Below are 25986 nucleotides of genomic sequence, written 5' to 3'. Positions count from 1 at the left end.
TAAGTTTGGCAAATCATTGCACCACACTCCTAGCCACAAATGATTTCTGGATTGGGTTACGGACAAACACTGTCCCCCAAAACAAAAGCAACAGGCCATTAACTAAAGTCTTAAAGTCGAACTGACAAAATAATTCAATCCTTGCCAAATGAGCTGTGATTATTACTACTCAGCACTTAAGACAGGCCCCAGTCCAAATGTATTCACCAGCAGAGAGCACAGCACATGGCTAAACAACTCATTTGAGGAGTTCCCTTCATGGCTCAGCGGTTAACCACCCCAACTAGGATCCATGAGGATGCGGGTTCAATCCCTGGCCTCTATCAGCAGGTTAAGGATCCAGTGTTGCCATGAGCTGTGGTGTAGGTTGCAGATGCAGCATGGATCCTGTGCTGCTGTGGCTGTGGTGCAGGCTAGTGGCTCTAGCCCCAATTTGACCCCTACCCTGGGAACCTCTATATGCTGCCAGTGTGGCCCTAAAATGCAAAAAATAAAAATAAAAATATAAAACACTCATTCGAGTCCCTTTCAGAGGAATCGCCACCCCCCCCCCCCCCCCAGTTCTCAGTTCTTTCTCTGGGATGGCCCCGTGGTGAACAAACAAGGAAAATTCTCCCAACAGACAGAACCTGGGGCAGACATACTGAGCTTATTCCATTATTAAGGGGGCGAGTTAACAAATAGATGTCTATGAAATTTGCTGGTCCTATGATCTACTTCACTCACCTTGTCTAGCTAGGTAGGATGTAAGATCTGCCTCAGTGACCACTATACACTACTTTCCCTTCCCTTCTTTTCTAAAGTTTTTTTTTTTTTTTTAATTTATGGATATCCTCTTTGTCTCCCATCCTTTCATATTTGTTGTTCTGTAGAAGAACATATACAATTTAATTTATGCGAGTTGAAGTGGGCTTGAGAGAGAGAAGAATGAGTGTCATTTTGCTCAGCAAATGGATGCTCAGAGTAAGTAGGAGGTGGGAGATATGAATCTGTCATTTGCTCGGCTGGCCTCAGTCTCTGGGTGTCCCCCATGATATGGACACATTGTGGTCTGAGTGCGCATCTAGAGTCACTAAACAGAAGCCCACGACTTCCTCTGTCATTCACCAGAAGTGAGCAATCTGTCCCCACACTGGAGGGAAGACCCACTGGGTCGGACCTAGTGAGAGGTGGCATGTCAGCCTCCAACATGGCTCATGTGTTATATACTTTATATACTTTAGGAATGTTTCATGTTTACTATAGAAAATAAGATAAACAAAAAATAAGGAGGCTAGACAAAACTGAGTATAGAAGCCAATGGCATGTGAGGAATGTAGGAGAGATATAAAGATAAGTAGAGTGGAGTTCCCGTCGTGGCTCAGTGGTTAACGAATCTGACTACGAACCATGAGGTTTCGGGTTCGATCCCTGGCCTTGCTCAGTGGATTAAGGATCCGGCGTTGCCGTGAGCTGTGGTGTAGGTCGAAGATGCAGCTCGGATCCCACGTTGCTGTGGCTCTGGTGTAGGTTGGTGGCTACAGCTCCAACTCGACCCCTAACCTAGGAACCTCCATATGCCGCGGGAGCGGCCCTAGAAAAAGGCAAAAAGACAAAAAAAAAAAAAAATGAAATAAAAAAATAAGTAGAGCATACATGCTGCAAACTAGATAGAAAGGGCAAGAAGGACCAGGACGTATCAAATATCCATGAATCAGTAAATACACACGAGGCACACCAAGCATCCAGCATTTATGAGGTCTTGATCAGCCACCCATCCATGACACCATTCTGGCCCCACTCACCCTCTGGCCAAGAAATAAAACCACAGCTACACATCAGGCTAACTGATGAGATACGGGTATTTGCCAGGTATACCTGCCCCTGTATCTCTCCAACAGACAAGGGTGTATGATGATCCCATTCCCCTTCCATCTGTGGGATCCCCTTGCTCAGACCCAACCCTGATTCTCTTAACCCAGAGAGGAAAGCTGATATAACAGGGAAGAAACAGGAATATGAACATGGTGTAATCCAGATACAGATAGTATGGTTCTTCCATCCCACTTCTGACTTATCCAAAGTATGTTCTTCTACCCTACTTCTTTCCCCTTACTTCTCACTATGTATTTTAAATTCTTTTGATAAACTGTGGTTTGAGCTGCCTAGTTTGGTCTGTGAACTTTTCTACCCTAAGGCCTCTGAAATAACTTTACCCAATAAAAGGTCTTGGAGGTTATTATTGGCCCAGGGTAATTTCTTACATGGCAGGAGCTGCCTTTAGGATCTTTGCAAAAGATTGTAACTCTATTGTTTTGAGGGTCAAATTTGTCAATTAGCCCATAGGTTGCAAAATTGTGTGCAGTCATATCCAGACATGATCAACAGAAATTCTGGGAACCAGAGATGAGCGTGGTAGCTGATTATGTCTTTGAACACTTTCTCATTGAGGAGGTGAGGTATCTGTTGTTCTATGTAGGGAAAGTGCACCATGCTGGATAAGGGAATATATGATGTTAGATGTATGGGAAGAAATATGTGTGTACCCCCTAAGAGACTGTCTGCCTGGTGTGCCCCCTTCCCCTGGAAACTGCCCCTCAGCATGGACTACATGCTCTTGTAGTGCTCATCACCTTGACTTTAGTTGGTTTAGGGATGAGTACCTGACTTGAGCTAATAAGCCAACATGCCCTCTCTCTGGAATTTTTGAATTTAGGACTCAAAGAATTGAGGTCAGTTTCTCTCCAGTGTAGACACTTGTGTGGTGTATTCTTACAGACTGTGGTATATTAGAAATTCAACCTTGTATCTTGGGTTCTAGAGCCAGATTGCTGAGATGTGAATCCTGACTCTGACATCCATTATCTGTGCAAACTTGGGCAAATGGCTTACTTTCTGTTCATTTCCTCATCTGCCAGTTAGAGATAATTATAATATCTACTTCATTAGGTTATAACAAATAATAGAAAAACAGAATAATACCTTGCACTCAATAAGTGTTAGTATTCCTTACTCTTTACAAACTGAGACAAATGTTTTATTTTTTCAGATGTGACTTCAATGTCAATTAAACATTTATTTTTTGCACACATACTATATTCTAAGCATTAAGTTAAGCTTAGGAGGAGTTCCTGTCGTGGCTCAGTGGTTAATGAATACGACTAGGAACCATGAGGTTGCAGGTTTGATCCCTGGCCTGGCTCAGTGGGTTAAGGATCCAGCATTGCTGTGAGCTGTGGTGTGGGTTACAGTCTCAGCTTGGATCCCATGTTGCTGTGGCTCTGGCATAGGCCAGCAGCTGCAGCTCCCATTAGACCCCTAGCCTGGGAACCTCCATATGCCTCAGGAGCAAAAAGGCAAAAAGACAAAAAAAAAAAAAAAAAAAAAAAAAGTTAAGCTTAGGAGCAAATATGCTATCAAAATAGACATGGTCCCTGCCTTTTTGGATCTTATGGTTGAGGGAGAAGCCAAATATTAAAAAAATAATCACATAAATAATCTTAGCACAAACTATAAGATGTGCCATAAAGGACAAGCAGAAAGGGTTAGGAGAGGTTATAACTGGAACACCAATTAGTCTTCGTTAAGAAAGCAATGTAAGAGTCAGTAAGGGCAGAGGACATTGGAGAAAGATTTGCAGGTAGAGGGAGGTCATGTGCAAAGGACTTTTGAGAGTCGGATATAGTAAGAAAAGAGAGAAATAGCATGAAAAGAGGGGGGAGAAACAGGCAGAGACCAGAACATTCAGGACTTGCAAGATGAATAGGATACTGAAGATTCAAGATCTTGGAGGTTAAGGTTTTTTGGTTTTTTTTTTTTTTTTTTTTTTTTTTTATGTCTTTTTAGGGCCATACCCGCTGTATATGGAGGTTCCCGGGCTAGAGGTCAAATTGGAGCTGTAGCCGCCAGCCTATACCACAGCTCATGGCAACACCGAATACTTAACCTGCTGGGTGAGGCCAGGGATTGAACCTGCATCCTCATGGATGCTAGTCAGATTCATTTCTGCTGAATAACAATGGGAACTCTGTGGATTTTTGATCAGGATGGTAGTAGTTGAAAATGAGACTAGAAAGGGTTAAGAGATATTTAGTAGAAGACAAAGGATCAAGTATTTATTCTGCTTTCTTACATAAACTATACCACCAGGTAATCAAATAATTGAAGAGGGATGATTTCCTTTATAGAAACACTGCAGCTACTAAATGAAGAATGATTGAATTAAATCACCATTTTAAAACTCCTAATGAATGAACTGATGCAGGTATTATTCCTCAACAGCTGTTAACATTACAAAAAGAGAGAAAAGCACACATTGTTTGTCTCCTAATGGAAAAATATACCACCACATAAGAAGGTATCCTGCCAAAAAATCCAAACTTGACTCTGATAAAACATCTCAATCTTACGACCAATTTACAGAAAATAACAGAGGACAAGATAACGATAACGTGTTGAAGTACACCATAGGGGAGTTCCTGCTGTGATGCAGGGAATTAACAAGCAGGCTTGCCTCTGTGGAGGTGCTGGTTTGATCCAAGCCTGTTGCAGTGGGTTGTGTGGCCAGAAAAGAAAAGAAAAAAAAAATTATTAAAATGGTACATTTTCTTGTTTTTGTCTTTTTGCCTTTTCGAGGACTGCTCCTGAGGCATGTGGAGGTTCCCAGCTAGGGGTCTAATTGGAGCTGCAGATGCTGGCCTACACCAGAGCCACAGCAACGTGGGATCCAAGCCGCATCTGCAACCTACACCACAGCTCACAGCAACGCCGGATCCTTAACCCACTGAGCGAGGCCAGGGATCGAACCTGCAACTTCATGGTTCCTAGTCAGATTCGTTAACCACTGAGCCATGACAGGAACTCCTAAAATGGTACATTTTAATAAGTAAATAAAGTACACCATGAGGTTGCAGCTGACAAAATCTGATTTGTGGCAAAAACTACAGTACAAACAAATTAGTTCCTTAAATTAAAAAAAAAAAAAAGTACTGCTTAAGTTTCCCTGTGGCACAACAGGTTAAGGATCTGGCCTTGCTCTAGCTGTGGTGCAGGATCCAATTGCAGCTCAGGTTTGATCCCTGGACTGGGAACTTCCACATTGTGAGAATTAACATATGTCTTTTTTATCAAAGGAAGTCCTGATTACTCCATTTTGTTTCTGCTTCATCTGAGACATCCTCCTCCACCCACCTCTTTCCCTCTTCTCCTGGTAACAATTTGTTTCAAATTCGCCGAGAAGAATGTGCGCCCTGACCTGACCAATGGGAAGGGGACAGGTATACCACCTGCACCTGCGTTAGGGATAAATGAGGGGCGGGTCTTCCCTCTTTCGCATGTTCTTTTTGAGTACTCGTGCCCTTCTGCAGAACAGCCTTATCGAGATCTCCCCATGTTCATGCGTCTCACTTTCCGGCATTGACAATCCTAGTCAGGGTCACTTTTTCCCAACAACATGCCGCAGGTGGAAAAAAAATACGGAGGACTTAAAAAATGTACCAACCAGGGAGTTCCCGTCATGGCTCAGCGGATTACAAACCGGACTAGCATCCATGAGGATGTGGGTTTGATCCCTGGCTTTGCTCAGTGCGCCGGGGATTTGGCATTGTCATGAGAGGTTCATTGTAGGCTGGCAGCTGTGGCTCCGATTCAGCCCATAGCCTGGGAACTTCCATATGCCACAGGTGCAGCCCTGAAAAAAAAAAAAGTACCCTATAAAGAGTTCCTCAGGGAGAAATTTCTTAAAAAAAGGTAACAGTTACAATTCTATTGGAAATGTGAACACTAATCGGATATTTTACAGTATTAAGAAACCATTCTTTTTTTTGGCTTTTTAGGGCCGCACCTGCTGCATGTGGAAGTTCCCAGGATAGGGTTCAAATTGGAGCTACAGCTGCTGGCCTACACCACAGCAACTCAGGATCAGAGCTGAGTCTACAACCTATATACCACAGCTCACAGCAACACCAGATCCTGAACCCACTGAGCTAGGCCAGGGATCGAACCCACATCCTCATGGGTCCTAGTCAGATTCATTTCTGATGTGCTACAACGGGAACTCCTAAGAAATCCTTCTTGTTATTAACTGTGATAACGGCATTGAGTTTTTTTAAGTCTCTTTCAGAAATATAGCCTAAAATATTTGCATAGAAAATCATATGATACCTGAGATTTTCTTTAAAATAAGGGAAAAATGGATGAGGCAACACTGGCTATTGATTGGATTTGGAGGCTTGGGTGTTAGGCACACGTTTATATAGACTTCAATTCTTCTATTTTTTTATATGTATGAAATTCTCCACAAAAGTTCATTGTAAAATAAATTTGGAAAGAAAAATTGATATAATTTAATAATAAACTGAGGGAGGTGTCAGGGATGACCCTGAGTTCTGATTTTTGTGCCTGGAACCTAAAATGGTTCCCTTCAATGATAAGAAAACAGTGAGCAAAAATTTCATCTACAGAAGAAGCCCATTCATCTCTCCTGGACATGTTGAGTCTGATGATCTCTGAGACAACCAAGCAAAGCAGGACTAGTAGGCAGTTAGGCAGATCTGAAGCTAAGTAGAGAGATCTGGGCTAACAGTATGCATTTAGGAATCAGTGGCTCACAGAGTTTATGTAAGTGGATGAGCATGCCTGGACACCGGTTCTCAAACTTGAGTACGGGTCTGAATTACCTGGAGAGTTCATTCAAACACAGATCAGTGGGCCCCTACCCCAGAGCTTCTGATTCAGTAAGTCTAGGTATGATGTAAAAATTCACATTTCTAATAATTTGACAGGTGATGCTCACACTGTAGACCTGGAGACTATATTTTTGAGGAATGCTGGCCTTGGAAAATAGTATAAACCCATTTCTCAACCCTGGATGCATGGGGGATATCAGCAAAGACAAGGAAGAAAGTGTTTCAAGTTGGAGCAAGTGCTCAACAAGACCAAATGCTGCTCAAAAGTCCAGTAAGATGAGGATGAAAATAAATGTCCTTTGGATTAGCAACATCAAAGTAGTTGGTGACATTAAGGAGGAACATGTTGGAGTTCCCTTGTGGTGCAGCGGGTTAAGGGTCTGGTGTTGTCACTGTAGCAGCTTGGGTCATTGCTGTGGCTGGGGTTCGATCCCTGGTCCAGGAACTTTCAAATGTGGTGCACCCTCAACAAAGGTACATTTTGGTGGTGTAAAGGGAAAATAAAATCAGAGGGGATGAGAAGTAAAGGAGATGCAAAGTCAAAGAATAGTGAGTGCAGATAATAGTTTTGAGAAGTTTGACTGTGAATCCTGTGAAGAAGTCAAAACACAGTCTTGTGTTGGGAGGGGAGGTGGGGCTGAAAACAGACAAAAAACATTAAGATCAAATCAGTGAGACCAAATCACTGCCTTCTTCCTTCAATTAAAAAAAATAAATAAATAAATAGGAGTTCCTGTTCTCATGGCTCAGCAGTTAACGAATCTGATTAGCATCCTCACGGATGCAGGTTCGATCCCTGGCCTTGCTCTGTGGGTTAAGGAGCCGGTGTTGCCGTGAGCTGTGGCATAGGTCAAAGATGCGGCTTGGATCCTGCATTGTGTAGCTGTGGTGAAGGCCAGCAGCAACAGCTCCAATTTAACCCTTAGCTTGGGAACCTCCATATGCCGCAGGTACAGCCCCAAGAAAGAAAGAAAGAAAGACAGATAAGACAAGACCAATTTTCCTTCTGAAGATGAGTTGCATTTCAACAGTCACATCTTAAAGAACTCACCATTTTTCAAAAACCAAAAGGATGGACCTTAATCAGGGATATCATGGCATCTTGCAGAGGAATGGGTGAGTCTACTGAAGCTATACTCTGACATCACAGGTCCTGGAAAGGTGACATTCTACTAACTGATAAAATTGGCCCCATATCCATTTGCTTCATCTATTTCATTAATCATCATTCATTTATTAAACAATTATCAAATATCTATTATGGGCTAGACACTGCTAGGTTCTGAGATTAAAGTGGTGAATGATAAGGGTGTTGGAGAAATGCAGGGAGCTCTAGGAGTTCCCGTCGTGGCGCAGTGGTTAACGAATCCGACTAGGAACCATGAGGTTGCGGTTCGGTCCCTGCCCTTGCTCAGTGGGTTAACGATCCGGCGTTGCCGTGAGCTGTGGTGTAGGTTGCAGACAAGGCTCGGAGCCCACGTTGCTGTAGCTCTGGAGTAGGCCGGTGGCTACAGCTCCGATTCGACCCCTAGCCTGGGAACCTCCATATGCTGCGGGAGCAGCCCAAGAAATAGCAAAAAGACAAAAAAAAAAAAAAAAAAAAAAAGAAATGCAGGGAGCTCTAAGAATCTTATACCATGGGATCTAACACAATCTGGGGAAACAGGGGAGGAGGTTTTGAACGAATGGTGGTCAAAAAGAGAGCTAAATTTCCTTTATACGAAATGTCCAGAACCAGCAAATCTGAGAGACATAAAGTAGTTAGGTTAGTGGTCAGCTAGAGCTGAGGAGTTGGGGAGGAAGAGTAACTGCTCTTGGGGGTGATAGGAGTTCAAAAACTGACTATGGTGATAATGGCCACACAACTCTATGAATACACTAAAAAACTCTGAACTGTAACACTTCAAATGGGTGGATTGTATGCTATGTGAATTGTATCTCATAATGTTCATACATAGTATTAAAAAACAAAATTAACCTCAATAAACTTGAAGGTCTAATTCAGTTTATTCAATGATTCTTGAATCACGTTGCATCCCATCTAGTAACTGGAAGGGTGCTCTGGGGAGTTGTACGAAATGGAAGTTTTCTTAGGGAAGAAGAGTGGGGGCAGGAGATTATTAGCAAAAGAATAGAAAGGATTCTTTTTAGGCCAGGACATTTTCTTTTGCCTGGAAAAGGACAGTAAGGGTTTTTATCATGCAGATAGCTTCTTCTTCCTGGGGCGGGAGAGGGTGGGGAATCGAGAGGGTCCGTGTGACCGATTACCTCATTAGTGCTGACCAGAAAATTCCAAACTGGCTGATGAAGATTACATTCCTGGTAAAGGTCAAAACTGCAATTAGGTCAGGTATTAAATCTAGGTTTAGATTTTAAATTTGGTATCATGGGCTTCAGCAAAAGTGATGCTACTTGGGCCTGTGGTTTTCCTCTTTGTATACACACACACGCAAATACAAACACACTCACACACATATATATACACATATACACCCATATGTAGAAGAGATGTGACGATTGCGAGCAATTAGCTAAGGAATGAAATTTTTATACACAGAGGGAACAATGTATGCATTGGAGAAGAGCATGTGGCATTTTAGAAGATGTGGGGGTTGGGGGGACCCACAGCTAGCACCTTTTTGGAAAAAATACAAAGAGCTGAAGCTATGTATTGTACAGGCCCACCTTAAAGGGCAGTGAAAGCCATGGTACCAGTCTATTTTATCCTAAAAACAATAGGAAGCCATTGTATGCTATGCATGCATTGCAACCATGCAGAGAATGAAGAGAAAGGCAAATGCATTTAGGAAGCCAGGTCAGCTGTATCACGATTTTCCAGGCACAACGTACTGGTGTCTTAGATTAGGATGGTGGCCACAGGAATGGGAACATTCTGCAGGACTTGTTGATGGACTAGAACTGAGAAGTGGTAAAGTAGTGAAGCAGTGAGGCTGACTTGCACAACGGGATGGATGATGAACTGGGAATACTAGAAGAGGAACAAGTTTCAGGGTGGGGGAGCAAGACTAATTTTGTTAATATAGTTGGAAAGATCTAATAAAGGAGCAAGGGCACTTTATGCAGAAATGATTTCTCCTCTATTGGAATGAGCCAAGTCAGACTAGAGATCTTGCAGTTAAGTGTCAAGCATTCTTATTCTGAAATAAGTTATGGACTAAGTAAGTTCCCACTCAGCTATAATGCTCTAACACAAGCAAGTGGCATTTGTGCCAGAATTTGGTCCCCCAAATTTATGGCTGAAATAAAACCCTCTTTGCCTGGAATTTGAATTCCTTAGCGTCACCTACACCAGGTTAATAATTAAAGGTTCCTCATACTGTTTTACGTTTGTTTGTTTCACCTGTATGCAGGATTCTGGTTTCAGAAAATCCTCCCAGTGGTATTATTTAATCGAGTGTCAAAGAAAGGTGTATATATTCCACCAACTGAAGGGCAAGCCTCTACTAGTCCAGGAAGAAAAAAGTGGGAGGCTGCAAAAGCCACAGAAACTAACCCTACCCAAAGCCAAAACAGAGGAAAGGACTACAACAAAGTTAATCTTTGTATTTCTTCTTACACCTTATCCAAGCATCTAGCACTGTGCCCTTAGGGCCCCACAGCCATTTGGTGGTTAATTGATCTTCCAGTCCCAGGGTGGGGGTGGAGTGAGAGGCCGATAATTTTTAAGTGTAAAATGAAAATCAGAATAGTACAAAAGGGAAGGAAAGGGAGAAAAGAGAGTAAACTAAAAAAGAAAGCTGGTTTTGTTTTGTTTTGTTTTTTTGGCCAGGGCTGCTACTCTTGCCACGAAAGGAAGTTGCCACCTCAGTCCCTTGGGTAATGAGTAGTAAGGACCTGACCAGTTGTCTTTTATTGACTGTCCTACTGAATACCCTAGGAGAGGTCGACACGATTTGTTTGACTTTATTCCCATCCTGATTCTTCTCCAGGTGTTACCTGTGCACCTGCTCTAACACCAGGACTTCAGGCCTTCCTGAGACTTGCTCTGTCGCTCCTGTTTTCCGCCGAGGGTAAGCATTCCACCTTCTTTTTTTCTCCTTCTTCAAATTTCAGCACAAAATTTTCTGGGCCTCTTTCACATCGTTCCGACTTGGATCTCTGAAATGGGAATAATAAAATGATGGTGGAAATAGTGGTAAAACTTATTAGTACTACAATTGCGGTGGCCGTTAGACATACATACTGGAAAAGCAGTTGGAAACTGCAAAAGACTATAAAATTAGACGTTGTTTTTATGGCCTTTATTTTTAAAGTGGGTTTCAGTGGTTAGAAAGAGGGGGTGCTAGGGTGCTGGTCTCTCGGAAAGATTAATGCAAGACGTTACCAAGTGTTTCAAAAGAAATCTCCACTCTACTTCGGGCGGGATGTCAGCTCACCTTGCACAAAGCCCTTTGGAGAGAAGTCTTTCGGTGTAAAAGCTGGAGGCGTGGGAAAACAAAGTATGCGAACCCAGAGCGCCTGAGGCACTGCAGGCCGCACCCCCTCCACCTCTGCGCGGCCGGCGGGCTTGCCTGGAGCGCGCTTGTACCCGCAGCCCTGGCGCCCCTTCTACCCGCCGATCTCCGTCCCGGGCGCTCGCCCGCCCGCCCCGGGACGCTAAGACTTGGGGTCCAGGAATTTTACCACTTTACATGATTTTGCAGTGGACCGAGAGCTCTAGAGCGCCTCCCGGCCGTACCAGTCACTTCGGGGCGCCCCACAGTCTTCCCCGCCGGAAAGCCAGGTTAGTGGTGGTAGAGCCAAAAAAATTCAAGCTTGTGGAAGGAACGGGCATATTTTGGGGGAACGAGATGAATTCCTTCAGTCACTTCAGAACCGCACGTCCCGCCAGGTGGCCCAGGGAGGGAAGTTCTAGAAAAATCCTCGGGCACCAATATGACGCCGGGGGTGCAAAGGCCGCAGGCAACCGGGACACCGGCTGCCTGCAGCGGAAGCGGGCGTGGGAGCCAGCGGGGCTCAGCGTCCTCACCTGTCAAGGCCGCCTCTCCGCAGGCCTCAGTTTCCGTGTGCGAGAAATGGGCCCACTACCAGCTCAGCTCCCTCACCAAGAGAAAGCGCCTGGGGTGTTCCGGTTCAACCCCGCTACAGAAACCACTCGAGAAAACAGGAGTTTCTTTCGGTTTTAGTTCAAAGAAAACAAAAAAAGACAAGAAGCGTGAACCATGCCCAGAAATGTTTGTCAGGGCTAACGGGAAGGCGGCTTTGGACGGGTAGAGGAAAAGCGAATTGGCCAGGGTCTGGGCGGTGTGTATCGGTAAATCAGCACGTGTGCACAGACGCAAAGATGCACGAGCGGTGTCAAAACCCGCGGGTGTCAGGAGGCCGAGTCGCCCACAGTTCAAGCCCCGAACTGGGAGCGGCCTTTTCTGCGGCTGCGCAATACCCGTGTCTCCCCGCTCGCGCCCCGCCCCCGAGCTCGCTCCGCCCCGCCCACTTGCCCTCCCCTTCCCCAGCCCGGCCGCCCGCGCAGAGCATTGTGGGACACAAACAAAGTGCCCCCAAACAGGCTGGAGTGAGCCGAGCGGCAACAGCGGCGGCGCCGTCCCGCACGCGCGCGGCGGCGGCTCCCTCCCAACCTCCCCCTCCCCTCCCCTCACTCCCCTTCCCCTTCCCCACCCCGACCCGCCAGGAAAACGCGAGCCGTCGCCGCGCTCCCCAAACCGCTTGCCCTCGGCCAACCGCCCCCAACGGCCGCTCGCGCGGCTCGCGGGGCCCCCTCGCTCCTCCCCTCAGGCCCTCGGCGCTCTTCCCTCCCGCCGCCTCTCGCCCCCCACCTCGCAGGCACGCCGCTGCTCGGGGCCGCCATGCCCCAGCCGCAGGCCGTCCACGGGCCTAGGCGCGGCGGCCCGAGATAGGGTCCCCTCCGCCTCCCGGGGGAGGAGAGAGGCTGCGAGCCGCGCGCTCCGCCCCCTCCCCCCGGGCCGCCGCCGCCGCCGCCACCTCGCCGCCACAGCCTGGAGGGGAGGAGGAGGAGGAGCAGCAGGCCTCCGGGCCCTGGCACCGCCGCCCGCAGGTAACGAAGAGGGAAGGGGAGGGCGGGGGCCGGCCCTTTTTCGCCGCGCGCGCCCGCCGAGGGCTGCCACCGTGCGTCTCCCATCTGGGCGCTGGACGGTAAGGAACCGGGAGAACCCTATCGGGTGCTCTCAATGGTATCTAATCCTTTAGGGAGGAGACTGAACCTGGGCCCTGACGTCCAGGAGAAATTGCCCCGATCTCCCAGGGCGCCCCCAGTGTGCACGCGCGTGTGCCCAGCACCCTAACCCCGAGGAGGCGGGGTGTCAGCGTCCCACCTGGTCGTGCCGGGAGCCCGAGATCCGACTGTTCCCTCCTCTCCCCTGCTTCTTTTTCTGATAGTGGGGAAAAAAAGGGCGACACTTATTTAAAAAACAAAACAAAAAAACCCACGTTTTTTTCTTCCCTACCTGAGGATGGGTCTGCTTCTAGTCATTTTCTGCTGGCCTAGCCGGAAAAGGGTTACCTGCGAGTGACATGACGAGTTACGTTAGCACTGATGAAAGGAAACTGCATGCTTGTGAGTTGTATGATGCTTAACTAGAATTTAGGATAAAGCCCAAAAATTGTGTGCTTTATTGGAACTTATAGAAATGAAGACAAAAACTTCGTTTTTTTAAGAAAACGTATAAGTAGATTATCAGTTGGTCAGGAAGAAAGTCTCTAACTTCCACTTATTTTCTTAATGTTTTATTCGGATAGAGGCTAATACCAAAAGCAGACTTCACAATTTGATAGATACGAATGGTTTGGGTAGGTAGATTTTTTTGCCTAGAGGGTCCCAGTTGGAATTACTGGATTTTAAAAAATATTATATAAATCTTCATTATGCATTTACTTACCCCCGTCACTTCGCTTTAACTGCCAATGGACTTTTAATTTTACCTAATGTATCTTTATCGTGGAATGTGGCGATAATGAAAGGAATGTTTTCCTATAGCCCTGTATTTTAGAATGATAGCATTAAATAGGCAAACCAGGTTTACTTTTTCTGTGCTACACTACTAGGCATTTTACACATGTGATCTGATTTGATTCTTAGAACAACCTAATGACTTAGACATTATTACTTGAGTTTTATAGATGAGACAGAAACTTAAGTAATTTTAAGTAACTTTGCCTTAGGCCACACAACTAGTTAGTAATAGAAGTGAAATTTGTCCCCAGATATAATTCCATTGTAGAAATGTTTTCTACTGTGCCTCTCAGTATAGGAATACTTTTAAAAAACTTAATGTGAAAAATACCAGTCTCTCGGAAATTAAGGGAAAATGTAGTGAATACTCCAATACTTAGATTCAGTGATTAGCATTTTTGTGGTATTGACCCCCCCACCTCTCTTCCCTTTCTGTGTGTCTCTCTAACTATTTGAAAGTAAATTGCAAACACCAAGACACTCCAGTATTTCCCCAAGTGTTTCCCAAAACTATGGACATTCTACTAATCCCTACATAGCATTAACACCTTTCTAAATTAACAGTCCATATGCAAATTTCCATAGTACTCCAAGGTCGTTTTGGGAAATCCCAAGCGGTATTCAGTCAAGATTCCTGAGTTGCATTTGTTAATTACCCACTTAGTTCCTTTTTGAAAAATCCTGTGTCCTCCTCTCCTTTTTTTCCTGATACTTAATTGATGAAACCGGTTGTCTTAGAGAATTCTCCCACTTACATTAGGCTTGTCTGTTTCCTGGTGGGGTCATTTAATTTATTCCTCTCTCCCTCTGAATTTCCTGTTACTGAAAGTTAGGTCTAAAGAAACCTAACTGATTAGCTTGAGGAAAACTTTCTTTGGAAAGATTATTTTATAGATGATGCGGTGTATTTCATGTTACATCATATAGGAGGTATTTAATGTCATTGCTACACTATTACGAATACTAAATGTGGCCACTTGATCAAAGTGGTGACTATCAGATCTATTAAAGTGTGGTTTGCCTGTTTATGATTTGTATGTGATTTGGGGGTAGTACTTTGACACCAAGCAAATAATCCTGTTCCTGCCTACCTTTTGCTCAGTGATTTTGAGCAGCTGTCTTGAATCAGTTGTTTTATTGGAGATGCTCTGGCAGGGAGGTTTCCTTCAGAACTAGAGGTGAACTAAAATGCCTCCTAAAAATGCAGCTAGAGCCTGTTACGATAGATTGGGCTAATAGAGTGATGATAATTGCTAACAGTTGCTGAGCCCTTTCAAAGAGGTAGTACTGTGCTAAACATTTCATGCATTATCTCATTTAAATAACCTATTAACCATTTGTTATTGCTGCTGCTATCTCACTTGGCAAGTAAACTGATACCCAGATTTCAAACTCAGGTGTCTTCAGTGTTTCACTTAACTACTTTGCTACATCTTACAAGTAAATATAATGTGTCATAAAATTGGATATATTTTAACTCAGCATGGGTCAAATTACAGGAAGTACATGATTGATGTTGGTCCTATAGAAATTCCAGTGATTGCATGCCAAGAGCCCCATGTGCTTGTCTACTACACGTGTCCTTTTTAGTTATCAGACCTTGCTTTGGAAATTGCATTTAGATACCATTTTAATAGGCATTTAAAAAGTAGAACATCAAAAATCAAGATGGATGGGAGTTTGGATGGATGTGTAATAAAACAAATATTCTAGAATGTTCGTGGTAGAATCTGGGTATGGTTTTGGGGGCATTCTCCTGTAAAAATTCTTTAAATTTTGTTGTTTCTAAAATTTTTCATAATACACCAAAGGTTTTAAATTTTGAGTAAGTCTTCCTAACTTTGTAAAGGATAAAATTCTTGTTATTGAAAATAGTCATGTATCAAAGACTATTTTTAAAAGGGGTTTCCTTCCCTAGTTAGGGGCTCCTGATTAATTTGGCTTCTTCCAACTGTAATTTTTAATATTTTTATTTATATATATTGAATATATATATATATTTATTTCCCCCCATGGTTTCCTGTTACTTTGTAGACTACTATTAGGCATATCTTTGTATAAGCTATATGGGGTATTTTTACTTTTTTTTTTTTTTTTGTCTTTCTGCCTTTTCTCGAGCCGCTCCCGAGGCATATGGAGGTTCCCAGGCTAGGGGTCAAATCAGAGCTGTAGCTGCTGGCCTACACCAGAGCCACAGCAACGTGGGATCCGAGCCGCGTCTGCAGCCTACACCACAGCTCACGGCAACGCCGGATCCTTAACCCACTGAGCAAGGCCAGGGATCGAACCCGCAACCTCATGGTTCCTGGTCAGATTCATTAACCACTGCACCATGACAGGGAACTCCGGTATTTTTACTTCAAATTTAAATGGAACCACATTCGTGATTGAGACACTTCTCCATGTACTTCAGAATGATTGCTTGAAATTTTCTCTCTTAAGCTGAAAGCCACATTAGTTTTCCTTTGTTCTTTATGTCAGAAATACTTTACGCCATTTTAGACAGTGAGATCTCTGGATCTTAGTCACAGAATCTAGAATAAAATAGTGATTGTATGTGTGTCTTTAAAGATACATTACACTCCTGCTTGAAGGGCACATAGAGTGTTATGTTAATTTCTTCACTAAAATTATTATTAGTGCCAAAGGTGACCTTAGGCAGCACATTTTTACATAACTGATCCTGGAGTAAATCATTGACCTTGTGGTGTTTCACATTGATAACTCTGTCCTATAAGAGTGAAAATTGGTGGATGAAACTTTCTAGAACATCTTTTATCTCCATATTGAATGTTCTTCCATTTTAATAACTGTATAGCTTTAAAAAAAAAACTTAAGGAGTTCTTGTCGTGGCGGAAAGGAATCCGGCTAGCATCCTTGAGGATGCGGGTTCGATCCCTGGCCTCCTCCAGTGGGTTAGGGATCTGGTGTTGCTGTGGTGTAGGTCACAGACGCAGCTCAGATCTGCCATTGCCGTGGCCATGGTGTAGGCTGGCAGCTGTAGTTCCCATTGGATCCCTAGCCTGAGAACCTCCATGTGCCACAGGTATGGCCCTGAAAAGCAAAAAAGATTAAAAAAATAAAGTAAAATAAAATTACACATGTTTGATAGCTAAAGAATTTGTAATTTCAGTATTCTATATTACTGTCCTGTAGGTATTAAATGGTATATATTTTTTAATGTTGCTATTTGGTTTTGGTAGTTTTTGATGAATTCAGCATAATTACAAACATCTTGGTAGCATGTAACCGAAAACTGTAATTTCTGGAATAGGATTTTGCTGTCCTCTGGCTTGTGAAACACATTTACTTGATTTTTTAAAAAGGTTTCTCTTAGGAGTTCACAGCATGGTGCAATGGGTTAAAAATCGGGAACTGCGGTGGCTCAGGATTGCTGGGGAGATTCAGATCGGCCCCTGTTCCAGGAAAGTGGGTTAAAGAGTCCAACTTTGCTGCAGCTGTGGCTTGGATTCAATGAACTTCCATATGCCACAGGTGTGGCCATAAAATTTTTAAAAAAATTTAAAAGTTTTCTCAATTCAGATCTTTAAGTATCTGATCTTCACCTATGTTAGCTAGTAAGCATATTCAGAGCTACCCTCTATTAAATATTTTCTTTATACTCTTTGATAAAACTAGTAAATTCTTTGGTCCAAACAAAGAAAATAGAGTTTTCAGGGGCTTGGGCATACTTTGCTTCTGTTTCATTTTTCCCTTTTATTGGTGTATGTGTGTGTGTGTGTGTATGTGCTTTCTTTCACTTTTACCTTTTTCTCCTTTTTACATTTTGTATCTTGGGTTTTACTTTTTCCTTCACTCTTTGCTTTTCTTCCTTTCTGCCTTGGATCTTCCAGCATTGCTCATTTCCTTTTTTGTGGCTTTCCATTACTGTATGAGGACAGTTTCTTTTATCTTTGGTGCCTTTCACATGGCACATAAAACTATTCAAACTCTGCTTCTTCTATTTACAGGAATCACTACCTCTTTATTGTTGGCACCTGGTATTTTTCCTCCTCATTTCTTCCTACTTCAACTAGGTTCACTTAAGCTTTACTTTGAGAGGCAAACCAGTGTAGTGTTAAGGGGCACAACTCAGCATACCGCCTGGGTTCACATCTTGACTCTGATTTTTACTGATTATGTGGCTGTAGTCTGTTCCTTAGCTTCTCTTTGCTTCATTTTCCTTACTGGTTTAAGTGCAGATAAAAAATGATACCTATGTCAAACTGCTGTATGAAAATTAAATTATTTAATATGTGAAAAGTACTTAGAACAATGCCTGGTACATTTGAGTACTGTGTAAGTATTAACTTCTGATTATTAATACTTTTTTAAAATGGTTCAAAGCCATTTTTTTTTTTTTAACAGTTTCTTGAGATATACATAACTCAAAAGCTATGTAGATGATTAGGACTAGAAATTTGTGGTCTGGGTTTCAGTTAGGCCTCCAGGGCCTCCTAGCCATCCTTTTTTTTTTTTCCTCCACACTTTTTTTTTAATGTTTCATTTCCCTCAAATTCTTCTTTATCTCTTGTCAATCTAACCTCTACCTGTAACTTAAGAGAAGTAAATGTCTAAGCAATCAGACAAGAACTCCCGCTACTTCTTACCACAGACCTATAAACTTAACTGTAACTACACCTTTTCTTTCCTCTTTTTTCCTATCATTGGGTCTCATTCTGTTTAAGGCTAATTCTTTTACTCAAGCCCTGAATCCAGTTTCTTTTTACCTATCCAGGGACCTTATACTATCTGTTATCACCTGTTTTCTGTATCTTAACTTTTCCTTCTCTGAGTCTTTTCCACCAACACTTAAAACATTCTTTGTATATTTTATCACAATTTAGAAAAGCTTATCTGGGGGAAGAAGCATTCTCTAGTTTCTTCCATTCAATAAAAATACCAGTATCCTCCCTCCAGCTAACACATTTGCCCTATCTTTAAAGTCAGAGTTCTTCAGATTGACTTGTCTACACTCAAAATTTTCACTTCCTCATTTCTGTTTACTCTTTGTCTATTACAGTCTACTACCTCTCTATTATGTGCAATTTTAAGGTCATCAGTGACTTCTTATGGATAAATTGAATAGACTTTGGTCTGTATCTTATTTGACCTATATCAGCATTTGACACTGTTGGCCACTCCTACTCTACACCCTTCATTTCTGGGACAGTCTACCATCCTGGTCATTATATCTCTTTCCAAGGTTTTCCTTCTACTGCCCCCACCCTTTTTTTCCATTTCTTTTTTTCCCTTGGTCAATCTAGCTAAAGGCTTATCAATTTTGCTTAACTCTTCACAGAACCAAGATTTGGCTTTAATTTTTTTTTCGTGATATCTACTTCTTATCTATGAATTTGAGTACTCTAGGGGTCTTGTATATTTGAAATCCAACAGTGTTTGATTTGCAACTGGCTTTGCAGTGTTCATCTTGCAACTGGCTTGTTTTACTTAGCACAATGTCCTCAAGGCTTATCAATGTCCTAGTACATGTTAGAATATCCTTAAGGCTAAATAATATTCCATCGTAGGTATATACCACATTTTGTTTATCCATTTATCTGATAGACATTTTTCAATTGTGATTAACTGCCCCTGTGAACATTTTTGTCCAAGTATATGTTCATGCCCCTACTTTGAGTTCTTTGCTGTATATACCTAGAAGTAGAATTGCTAGATCATATGTGGTAAGGGCTCCATTTCTCCACATCTTTGGAAACACTTGTTATTTATTTTTATTTTTATTTTTTTTAGGGCAGCACCTGCGGTAGATGGAGGTTCCCAGGCTAGGGGTTGAATCAGAGCTGTAGCCACTGGCCTATGCCATAGCAACACCAGATCCGAGCGGCATCTGCGACCTACATCACAGCCCATGGCAACACCACATCCTTAACCCACTGAGCGAGGCCAGGGATCAAACTGCCTCCTCATGGACGAAGATTCGTTTCCACTGAACTCCTGTTATTTTGTTTTTTATATGAACCGTCTTATTGAGTGTGAGATAGTAGAGTATGTCGTGGTAAGCCAAAGATTTTTAAACCTTTTCTAATATGTATATATATATTTAAAACTGTAAATTTTACTCTAAGCACTACTTTAGCTATTACATTCCACAGATGTTGATAATGTTGTATTTTCAATATTTCTCAGTTAAAAATACTTTCCAGTTTCCCTTGTTGATTCCTTCATCAACCTATGAACTATTTAGAAGTATTTTTTATTTAAAAATGTATGGAATTTTGTTGACTACTCATTGATTTCTAATTTTCTTTATTATGATTAGAGAACATAGTCTATGTGCATTCATGGACTTCACCTATGGCTTCAGCATACTCTTTTTTTTTTTTTTTTTTTTTGTCTTTTTGCTATTTCTTGGGCCGCCCCTGCGGCATATGGAGGTTCCCAGGCTAGGGGTCAAATCGGAGCCATTGCCACCAGCCTACGCCAGAGCCACAGCAACTCAGGATCCGAGCCCCGTCTGCAACCCACACCACAGCTCACGGCAACGCCGGATCGTCAACCCACTGAGCAAGGGCAGGGACCGAACCCGCAACCTCATGGTTCCTAGTCGGATTCGTTAACCACTGCGCCACAATGGGAACTCCGTCTTCAGCATACTCTTGTGTGCATTCATTCCTTTAAAATTTATTAATATTTGTCTAATGGCCCAGCACATGGTCTCTCTTAGTGAACATACCTTCTTGCACTTGAAAAGAATAGGTATTCTGCACTATAAATATCAATTAGGTCAAGGTGGTCTATGGTATTTTTCAGATCTTTATAGCTTGGTGTTTTTTGGTTTTGTTTTTTTGCCTGGTTCTATCAATTATTAGTAAGAAGGGTGTTAAATTTTCCATTTATTACTATGGTTTATCTTTCTCTGTAATCCTGTCAATATTTGCTTCCTAATGCTTTGAAGCATTGTTATCAGGTGCATATATACTCTTTGTTACACACCTTTGTGTTGCTGGTAATACTTTTTGTGATGAAGTCTATCTTGTCTGATATTAAAGATAGCTAACTCCTGTACTTATTGTTTGCATGGTATGTCTTGTAACATACCTCTCTTTTTATTTAAAGTAGGTTTCTTATAAAGAACATACAGTTGGGCTTGCTTTTTAAATTGCAGTCTCTGCTTTTATTAAAATTTAATGTAGTTACGTTTTACATTACTTTAAGAAGTAGACATGTATTAGTTTGCTAATGCTGCTGTAACAAAGTACCACAAACTGGATGGCTTAAAGAGAAATTTTGTTTGATTTGGAGCTTACATGGTATTGGCAGGATTGATCCCATCTAAGGGAAGGAACTTAATGAGGGAAGAAGCTATTCTTGTCCTCTCTCCTTGCTTTTGCTAGTGCTTTGGCCTGTGGCAGCATAATTTCAGTCCTAACATGGCATTCTTCTTTTGTGCATCTGTCTTTGAATTTTACTTTGTATAAGGACATCCTAATCACTTCAGTTAAATTTGATTACTTTTATAAAGAGCCTGTTTCCAAATAAGGTAACGTTCTCAGGTACTGGGGACTCAAAATATCTTTTGGGAGAACACAGTTCAAATCCCTAAGACACATGTAAGGTTGGTAACACTGCAAAGGCATGTTGGGTAAAGCCACTATACTTACGTACATATTTTAAAGCATACACAGTGGGACTAAAGTACTTGATATGACCACTTACAACGCTTAGAGAAACAAAGAGCTGTTTAAGTGCTAATTGACTAAAACTGACTGGAATTTAACTTTTTCATGTAAGGATCCAAAAGACTGAAATAAGATACGCACTTTCTTCAAGCTTTCTTTCTAGTAAAAGTGATTTGATATTAATAGCTGATATCCCTTAAGTACTGTGGTTGAGTTCTTACAAATGGTAACTGATGAGGTGGGGAGAGGGGGCTGTGATTTTGGTTTTTTCAGTCAGACCTTTCTTCAAATCCCAGTTTTATTGCTTATAGGAGTGTGGACAAGTTAATTTAATCTTCTGTTTCCTTATTTATAATTAGATCGTAAAAATCCTTTTCCCAGAATTGTGAGGCCAGAGAGAGCTATACTTGGTAGGAGTTACTCAATGTACATTAACTTACTTTCCCTGGATATCGACATTAATAATCAGCATGACTCTATGGCTACCAGCAGTGAGAGGAAATTCTTATAGTTTAACGTTACTGGTTTAATTAAAGTTTAACTCCACATAAATCTCAGTCTCTCTTTTTCTCAAAGTTCTGAACTAGAAAGGACTTCTTCATGTAGTAAAATGATTAAAATCTTTACTTGAGTAAAAAGTGGCTGGTTATAAAAGTTAAGTGACTTAATTTTTTTATAACTCAAGTACAGTAGTAATTCGTTCAGAATAAACCTAAAGAAAACGCTTGGGAATTAAGCGTTTACTTGAGTAAAAAGTGGCTAGTTATAAAAGTTAAGTGACTTAATTTTTTTATAACTCAAGTACAGTAGTAATTCGTTCAGAATAAACCTAAAGAAAACGCTTGGGAATTAAACTATTGTCAGATAAAGATTACATGCACTTTCATTAGTGTTCATGCTCTCAAGTATGAGTACTCATGTGGATCAATTCTAAAAAGTGATTCCTTTCTTGGAAAATATGGATGTTTGTTTTTGCTTAGATTGACAACATAGTGACAGTTTTTCTTAGAACAAAACTTAAAATATGAGATGCTGTAATAATTGTCCAGAAAACTTTATTCTAAAGGAAGCAGTAGTGAAAAACATACTATTTTAACAGTAACTTTCTGGAGAAGGAAGTAGATGAGTTGTGTTTTCACTACTAAAATTTCTGTGTAATTTTAGCGTGAAGTTTCTGCTCTGAGTTAATGGCTTTTCCATTTTTAAACTATCCATATTGACAGGTTTTCTTTAAAACATTTGCATGTTGTATATGTTAAACTCCTTTAAAAATATTTATTTCAGGGAGTTCCCATCGTGGTGCGGTGGTTAACGAATCCAACTAGGAACCATGAGGTTGCGAGTTCGGTCCCTGCCCTTGCTCAGTGGGTTAATGATCCGGCGTTGCCGTGAGCTGTGGTTGCAGACGTGGCTCGGATCCCGCGTTGCTGTGGCTCTGGAGTAGGCCGGTGTCTACAGCTCCGATTTGACCCCTAGCCTGGGAACCTCCACATGCCGCGGGAGCGGCCCAAAGAAATAGCAAAAAGACCAAAAAAAAAAAAAAAAATTATTTCAGGCATTTATAATTATACTTTTATTAATAATGTGAATGACCATAGGAGTTCCCTTGTGGCACAGCAGACTAAAGATCCAATGTTGTTACCACATCAGCTCAGGCCACTGCTGTGGCAGGAGTTGTCCCTGGCCCAGGAACTTTACATGCTGCAGGTGTGGCCAGAAAAAAAAGTAATACAAATGAGCATAAAAGCATATGCTTATTCCAAAGATAAGCACCACAGACATTTATTTATTTATTTTCCTTTTTTTTATTTTGTTTTTGGCTGAGCCTGTGGAATTGTGGAAGTTCCCAGCTCAGGGAACCCAGGCCACAGCAGTGACGATGCCAGATCCTTAACCCACTGAACCAACTAGGGAACTCCTAGTCAATGTTTTTTAAACGCTCTCTCTGTGTTAAGCAGTTACAGAATACACATACGTTCAGCATTTTCCCTCAAGTAGCATATGGATCTATAGGAGAACAAGATCTATAGACAGCTTAACTGATCACCCATTATGCATAAAATACTCTACTGATTAACAGAGCAGTGATTCTTTTGTGGCTGTGAAGGGATGCCCAGTTGAGAACCACTATACTATAATAAGCAGTATTATTAATAAGAATATAGCATGTGTGAAGCTCTCTGGTGGCTTAACAGGTCAAGGATCCATTGTTGTCACTGTTGTGGCTTGTGTTCAATACATGGCCCAGGAACTTCTGCATGCCGCGGGCATGCCCCCGTACCCCAAGAGTATAGCATATATAAATGGTATAGGAATAGAAATGATTAAGAACCTCTCCTGGTGTGTTTATATGAAGACTTGTGCACAAATGTTCATAGCAGTGTCAAGTGAAAAAAAAAAAACACAACCTCAATGTTAAGAATTATGTTTTATTTGGCAGACATTCTGAGGACTTCAAGCCCAGTCCACAGAAGTGGACTCTCAGATTGCTCTGAGGGACCACTTGAAAGAGGCAGGCCAGGGGAGCCAGGATATGTAGGAGTTTTTGCAACAAAGACCAGGTAGTAGAAACTTCAGAAGATTAAAGAAAACCAGATATCTCAAGGAATTTAGCACTTTTCTGTGGCAAGATGCAAGAGTCTGGGCTCATTGAAATCATTTCTTTGATATGCATCTCAGCTACATGGGCCCAGCATCCTGTGCTTTCTCATCCTGAGACTCCTCAGAGTGCATTGAGGGTTGGGGGTGGGGGTGACTAGTCTGATGACTGCACCCTATTTCCATCCTGAGCTCCCTCAGGGCTCACTGTCAGCATGGCTGTAATTTGATGGCTGTAACATCTTTTATTTACTGATGTGCCAGGCAATTTTTTATTTTTATTTTTTTGTCTTTTGTCTTTTTATGGCCGCACCTGCAGCATATGGATCGAATCGGAGCTGTAGCTGCTGGCCTACACTATAGCCACAGTACTGCAGGATCCAAGCCGTGTCTGCAACTGCACCACAGCTCTCAGCAACGCCAGATCCTTAACCCACTGAGCAAGGCCAGGGATCTCGCACCTGCATCCTTATAGATACTAGTCAGGTTCATTAACCACTGAGCCATGGCAGGAACGTCAGCCAGTCAATATTTTTTGTTCACAGCAACCTTATTTGTAATTGCTCCATACTGGAAACAGTTCAAAGTCTATCATCTGTTAGATGATAACCAGACTGTGGTACAATGGATACAATGGGATAGTACTCAGCAGTAAAAGGAACAAAAATTCTTGAGCCTGCAAACATGGGTGAATCTCAAAATAATTTCTATCCAGTGAAAGAAGCGAAATGAGTAGGACATATATACTGTTTGGTTCCATTTATATTAAGTATGTTTGGTTTATTTAATTGGCACATCAGTTATAATGCAAGCATTTATAAAGTGATTTTTGAAGAACACAGGTATGATTGATTCCAGATATATGGAATTATCCTTGGAGAGACAGGACTAATACCTTGGTAAACCTAAATTGGTATTATATCAAATGCTAGGTCAGTAATCAAGATAGAAAATGCTGCAGGAGTTCAGTGGAGGGAAAGGCATTGGTAGAGTCAGAGTACCTGATTTTGTGGCCCTGTTAAGGCTGCTTATTTTCTCTGATCTTTATTTTCCTTGATCATTAAAGAATTTCTTCATATACTTCCCAAGTGGATCAAAAGAAAATATATTTTAAAACACTGTAATCTGGAAACTGACATACAAATGGATGGTATTGCTCATACCTAGAGTGGAAGGAAAAACAAAATAATTTGACCTATTGAGTGCAATAAGGTAATTCTAAAACGAGACCAGAAGAGAGCAAGTGGAAATGTGTATAGTTCAGAGAATGAGTCAAAATCAGTTTGACGCAAAGAATTTATCTTTTTTTTTTTTTTTTTTTTTTTGCCTTTTCCAGGGCTGCTTTCACGGCATATGGAGGTTCCCAGGCTAGGGGTCTAATCAGAGCTGTTGCTGCCAGTCTACACCACAGCCACAGCAACACCAGATCTGAGCCGCGTCTGCAACCTACACCACAGCTCATGGTGGCAACCCCGGATCCTTAACCCACTGAGCAAGACCAGGGATCGAACCCACAACCTCATGGTTCCTAGTTGGATTCGTTTACCGCTGAGCCATGACGGAAACTCCTCTTTACTCGTCTTAGGACCTTATGAGAACTTGCCTTATGAGAATAAATAAGTCATTTATTCTCTAAGCCTCAGTTTCTTCCTCACTATAATTGGAGGATAATAGTCTGCCTTATCTCCAATATCCTATGTATTGAAATCAATTGATACCAGAATTGTTCAGTATGATAGCTAAGGCATGAAGTAGTAACTTATGGACTAAGATGATTGGATTTTAGACAATTCGAATAATGATGGAGGATTAACTCAAGATTCGTGAGACTAAAGGCAAGGAGATCAGTCAGGTTGTTAAAGTAGCCCAAGGCAGTGGCTATTGGAGAAGAGAAAGGATGGGTTTGATTGAGATAGGTCTTAATGACCAAGTCTGTGTTAGAGAAAAAGTGGAAGATAGAAATTGTATTAGTTTCTTGTGGCTCTTGTAATAAATTATCACAAACTGGATGGCTTAAAACAACAGATTTATTCTCTCACGGTTCTGGAGGCCAGAGGTTCGAAATCAGTATCACTGGATTGAAGTCAAGATATTGGCAGGTACTGGAGTTCCCTGGTGGCTCAGTTGGTTA

General features: G+C 41.9%; 2 protein-coding genes and 1 long non-coding RNA gene across 16 annotated transcripts in view; 1 reads left to right on the top strand and 2 right to left on the bottom strand.

Moving 5' to 3' along the window:
- LOC102165987 (uncharacterized) overlaps nt 1–12798 on the bottom strand; it is a 95518-nt gene extending 82720 nt beyond the window's left edge. The window contains exons 1-2 of the mRNA XM_021063955.2: nt 12461–12798; nt 10623–10784 (exon numbers count right to left, since the gene is read on the bottom strand). Of these exons, the coding sequence (XP_020919614.2) occupies nt 10736–10784; nt 12461–12783 (372 nt within the window). The 5' untranslated portion in view covers nt 12784–12798 and the 3' untranslated portion in view covers nt 10623–10735. The remainder of the gene's footprint in view (nt 1–10622; nt 10785–12460) is intronic.
- The window catches only part of ZBTB44 (zinc finger and BTB domain containing 44), a 70689-nt gene continuing 56878 nt past the window's right edge, over nt 12176–25986 (top strand). For 4 of the 14 annotated variants that reach the window (XM_084976654.1, XM_084976653.1, XM_084976650.1 and 1 more), the window contains exons 1-2: nt 12176–12227; nt 12327–12699. The gene's annotated coding sequence lies outside the window, so the exon portion shown is untranslated. Of the gene's footprint in view, nt 12798–25986 lie in introns of all 14 variants that reach the window. The other 10 variants (XR_014815586.1, XR_014815587.1, XM_013979570.3 and 7 more) reach the window with 3 other exon arrangements.
- Nucleotides 16581–24168, bottom strand: LOC146399927 (uncharacterized). Its single transcript, XR_014815588.1, has 2 exons — nt 22743–24168; nt 16581–19600 (listed from the first exon to the last, which is right to left on the bottom strand). It is a non-coding gene; the product is annotated as an uncharacterized LOC146399927 (long non-coding RNA).

The sequence above is a fragment of the Sus scrofa genome, chromosome 9, assembly GCF_054392235.1.
Source record: "Sus scrofa isolate SSC_HxYL_T2T_F1_AM1 chromosome 9, Sscrofa_HxYL_maternal_Yorkshire_Landrace_v2.0, whole genome shotgun sequence".
In the NCBI taxonomy this organism is placed as follows: domain Eukaryota; kingdom Metazoa; phylum Chordata; class Mammalia; order Artiodactyla; family Suidae; genus Sus; species Sus scrofa.
The sequence above is the reverse complement of the archived record's forward strand: the minus strand, read 5'-3'. Positions and strand labels throughout refer to the sequence as shown.